At 43.3% G+C, this 5,052-nt stretch overlaps 1 protein-coding gene across 1 annotated transcript in view; it reads right to left on the reverse strand.

The window, feature by feature from the left end:
- Window positions 1-3,765: 3,765 nt before the first annotated feature.
- The window catches only part of PPP1R14D (protein phosphatase 1, regulatory (inhibitor) subunit 14D), a 12,439-nt gene continuing 11,152 nt past the window's right edge, over window positions 3,766-5,052 (reverse strand). The window contains exon 4 of the mRNA XM_009999564.1: window positions 3,766-3,834. Within this exon, the coding sequence (XP_009997866.1) occupies window positions 3,766-3,834 (69 nt within the window). The remainder of the gene's footprint in view (window positions 3,835-5,052) is intronic.

A 5,052-nucleotide genomic window follows, 5' to 3' on the forward strand; every position in this document is an offset into this window, starting at 1 on the left:
ATTCCTGCTTTACAGCTGTTGTTTTTGTTGGTTTGTTTTTGTTTTGGTTGCTGTTGTTGTTGTTTAGTTTGGGTTTTTTAATAATATCTTAGTATGAGCTGGTGTGCTACTTGCAACATTTTGAATGCTTCTTCAGCCACAACCAAACTTTGAGTTCCTTGAGCAGTTAGGCAGCCCATCTTTTGTGAAAGTCCTGCCCTGTTCACATCAGTAGTAAAGGAGCAGGTTACAGCTGGAAGCAGTTTATTTAGTTTCCCAAATGGTTTCTGTGGGCTCATCCCAAGGAATCCAGAAATGCACCCAACCCTGAAATAGAACTTAGTCATACACGGAAGAGTCTCTTTAGTCATACACACACACGCTGATGCTTTCCCTGCACCACTAATGGACATTTTTGTGGCTGCTGAGCTTTCTGCATGTAATTGACCATTTTAGTGGCAGCCAAATCACTTTCCCCTGAAAAGCCATTCCCACTGTAGCTGTTGCCTCAGTGACTTCCATGTAGGAGGGGTAGAAGGGGTATCTAGATCAGATGTATTCAGGAAGTAAACCTTGCTGAATCTGGCACTTGTATGTCACTGCCCTTTATGTGGGCAGTGTACTTTCAGCTGTGTTGCTTACTCCCTCTCCTTGTCTTTGAAAACATGCTGGTAAACAAGTAAAGATACTAGTAAGCAATCACTTCCTGACAGGCCAGATCAAGTTCAGTCATAGCCATTTGAGGACTGGAGAGAGCTTTGGTATCTTCAGAAGAATCAGCTTCCTTGTTTCTGCCCTTGCAGCATGTCATGAGGGCACAAGTTGATTTCTGTCCCTCTCAGAATGTTTTCTATGTGAACTACCAAATGTAGGCTCCACTCCAACAAGAGTTCAAAATAATGATAACATAAGATTGAACTCAGATCACCTTACAAAGAGAGAGGTCTCAGCTTAATTAAGCTGCATTAACTTGCCTTTGCTGTGGTTCACAAGCATGTGTGTTGTCCCAAGTGCTGTAACTTGGCCATGTCTTCAAATGTAGCAGCCAGAATATTTTTAAAGTCAATGTGAGTGTTGATCATAACTAAGGGAAAATTGAATTAAAGGTTATTTTATACACCTTCATAAACTTTCAATTGGAAAAGCACATGAACTTTCATACATTCTGAGTTATCTTGGTATAATCAAGAGGGCAAAGTTCCTTTAAAGAAACATTCTTGTATAGTAGCTGCATACCAAACATTACAGCCTTATGCTAGTAAAGGTGCTGAGAAACACCAAAGTCAACTAGAAAAGCTGTTTGTAGAAAAAAAATAAAAAATGAATGCAGTCTATCCTTATTGTCTAGGCTGAGAGCAGCCAAAAAGTAAATAAAAGCAAGTAAAATTTACTGTTATTAAGAATTAAACAAAAAGAATTTGCTCTGGTTACTGGATATTACTTTTGCACCAGTGAGCTGAGAAATGTCACTGGCCACATCTTGCTCTGTTCCCTGTGATCACACTGTTCCCACCTGAGGTGCCCTCACGTGGCAGCGATGTCCTTGCGTATCAGAACCAGCAGCGCATCATCGGGGCTGCAACTGGCTCTTCTTCTGCTACTTGCCCAGCAAGCACAAGGACAACTTTTGTCAAGCAGAGTTTCAAGAATCTGCTTTTTTCTGGGTTCTAACAATGTCTGCCTTAAAGCAGAGAGAAAAAATTCTCTTTGCATTACTCCATATCGAGGAAATACAGAAGTCCAGGGTGGAGAAAATCTATCTCTTTGGTCAGAGGGGAGACATCTCAGATCTTTGTGCTGTCACAGCTCAGCAGAATGAAACACAGCCTCCTGGTAGGGTATGTAATTAATGTGGACTCCTATGCACTGCTGTGCTGCAGCTAATTACAGCCCTAGTTTAGGACATTCAGCTCACAGCCTAGGTCTGCCACCTGAACTTCTGTTTGAAGTGTTTTTAACAATGCCCAGAGCAATTTGTCAGTGTGCTGCTCTCCTTTCTCAAGGGGTGCCATACATGAGTCTTCTAGCAGGTGTCAATCCATGAGCAATGCCAGATCTACAACCAGTGCAGCTCTGGATTTAATTTTTTTGTTGTTATTTTACTTAGTTGAGATTTCAGGAGCCCCATTAACCCCTTACTAATCCAAAAAAAGCATGTCCCTATGGCCACCGTAGACATATATGGACCTGATGAAGACAATTTCTCCATCCTGCAGGGTGAGGCTTAGAGCCTCTTGGTGCAGTCTTAGGACAAGATACGAGCTGCATGGCTTGCTGACTTCCAGGAGGCTGTCACACACAAGAACAGCATGTGAAGAGAAGTAGGCCCTTACATGACAGTTGTTGCTGCAGCTTGGATTTTTGTCCTCTCAGAGATCTGCACAGTCTGCAGCTTGTTCAGTGACACTTCTGCTGCAAAATAGAAGGGAAGCAAAAAGTAATAGTCATCACCCTGCTAAAGATGAAAGACTGATACATTTAAGATATTACTGGTCCAGCCCAAGAGTTCTTGTTTGTTAGTTAACCAGCATATCTCTTTTGTTCCAGAGTTGGCCCCCTCTGTCCCTGTTTGACAAACTGTGTAGGCAAAAGCTAGCCTTGAACATATTGGTTCATAGGAGCCCTTCTGGATGTCCCTCAGCAACTCATCTCTTGTGTTTTGAGGTGTGAGAGCACAAGGACAGGACATCACATAAGAGTCTTCTCTGCCTAAGCAATCAGCTTCCATTTGCTGTGTAATTTCCTAGCCACATGTGTCAAGTTACTGACTTGCTGAGAGGCTGGATGTAGTTTGCTCTGTAGTTTTTCCAGCCACACGTTAGTTGCAGCCAGAAGAGTTTGTGCAGTAAGACAATGTGTCCTGTTTCACTTCTCATTTGTGAGACCTACCTGTTTCCAAAAGACTCCATCCAAGATGCTCTCTGCGGGGAAATTGGGAGCAATTATTTTTTCACTTCAGCTTTTTTTACTGTCCAGAAAGAGAGCAAAAGCAAGCAGTGCACAGCTTGTTTTCTCAGTTTTAATATACAAAATAAGCATTTTCCCACTATCTTTTTAAATTATGAGAAAAATAACTCCCAGACTTTGGTCCTTTAGAAGATGCTTCTAAATCATTAAGTCTTAAAGTCCACAAAAAGGAAAAATTAATCTCACTTCCATTAGCCTTAGCAGATGTTTCATTACCTTCCCCTTAAGTAGACAAGGTGCACTTGAACCTTTTCCTTCCATCCTCCTGTATATTTTCTGTCCAAGCTTCATGAATAACAGAGGCTTAATCAGACTTACAAAGTACATGCAATGCTGTAGAGTCAGGTACAGCAGTAATAGGCAGGAGATCACAGCTGGGTCCCAGCCAGACTGAAACAGGGTGCAGCTTTACAGTGCCTGATTTTCCACGTTGATGAATGAGTGATAACCAATGCCTTGTTTTCCTTGCAGTGGATGGAAAGAAAGAAGTCTTGATGAGCTCCTGAGAATTGTATTCAGTGCTCCTCAGCCAGGACGGACGTTCATCGAAGAAACTAAAGGAAAGACATCTTGTCCTTTTCCCCAGGTTTATGTGCCCTTTAAGAATCAGGGAAATGTACAGTCTAGCTCTGTGCTGTGTGCGTAGATCTGGAAGGAGTGGAGACTTCAGCCCCCTGGTACAAAGTTCACAAACTTGGTGATGATTCTCAGTAACAGTAAGTCCTAAACATATTCTGAAGCGATGTTGCTGATCCTGGGTTTTGTGGGGAAAATACACATTGCCTTGTGACCAAAGCTGGGTGTTCTGTGTGGGCAAGGTCATTTCTTCTGAGGATGGGTGACTTTCCGGAGACCTTTTAATCGACTAAGCAATTCTGTAATGAAGTCCTACAACAAGAATTGGTTGAAGAAGGATGTAATGTTAATTCCAGTGCTCACCAGCCCAAAGAGTACTATGGTGTTTACATAATTTCCACATTCATCTTGATGTTGAGCAGAAACCAGAATTTTGCCATGTATCGAGCAAACTTATTTTTTAGTTTAGGAAAGGAGACCTTTTGATGGATGAGAAGGGTCTAAAAACCCCTCTACTACCCTTCCTGTCTCTCTCTGGAACAGCTATCTTTACTTTCTTCCCAGGAGCCAGCCTGTCCCTCTTCATCCCAGACACCTGCTTTTTCCACCCAGAGATGACCCCAGGATGCCCTTGTCCTCTCTTAGGTTTCTCTGCTTCCTGTTTCTCTGCCCACTTCTGCTGCCCTCCCAATCTAGGGCAAAGCAGGCTGTCCCTCTTGTTGAGCCTGTAAAGCTCCATGTTTTGGATTGCAAACCACCTCGGAGCTTTGCCAACTCTACAAGGAAGTTGCCTCTCTCTGCCTCTCTCTGGCAGAGAAGAGGTGGAGCTAAACACATGTAGGACTAATGATACCCTGGAGCAGGGGTTGAGGACAGGCAGAGCAGATAGATGAGCAGTTAATGGAGATAAACCCCAGATACTTTGCTGACCCAGCCAAGAAATATGAACTAAACTGGACCATCTGGTTATTCCAAGCAGAAGCCAATGTGACTAGTGCAAACTTTACCCTCTGCATGACAAGTAACATCACCATAAAGGAGTGTGAAGCCTTTCTTCACCCAAAGAAACAGCCACATGTCCTTTAAATTAGGCAAGGTTGCTGGAAGGTTTGCAGCTTGTTACCATTTATGCTGTGTGGAAGCCCAGCTTCCTCACTTGGGTGATCAGAGGTTGCCTGCCACAGTGTGCTCTGGAAGTGAACACCTAGGACCACACATACCTTTTCAGCCAGTCCCTTCAGAGAAAACCAGTTTGTTTCCCATCTGCTTTCTGCAAAGAGGCTTCTATGATCTTTCAAAGGGAATGGATTCAAGATCACCAGGGTGAAAGCATGGATTTTCACCAATGGGGCAGCAATAACTCTTTGTAGTTAGCAAGTACCATGCTGTCCGCAAAACACTTCCCTGGCTCATGGATCAGTAGAGCAAACTCTTTCCAGTTACCTCTGTGGGACTGGGGAGTTGTGCCTATGGTCTGAAATTCAGACACTCTGAAAAATTGTTTCCCTGTCACCAGCCCTGTCTGCTGAA

This window comes from Chaetura pelagica, unplaced genomic scaffold, assembly GCF_000747805.2.
Source record: "Chaetura pelagica isolate M959 unplaced genomic scaffold, ChaPel_1.0 scaffold55, whole genome shotgun sequence".
Taxonomy (NCBI): Eukaryota; Metazoa; Chordata; class Aves; order Apodiformes; family Apodidae; genus Chaetura; species Chaetura pelagica.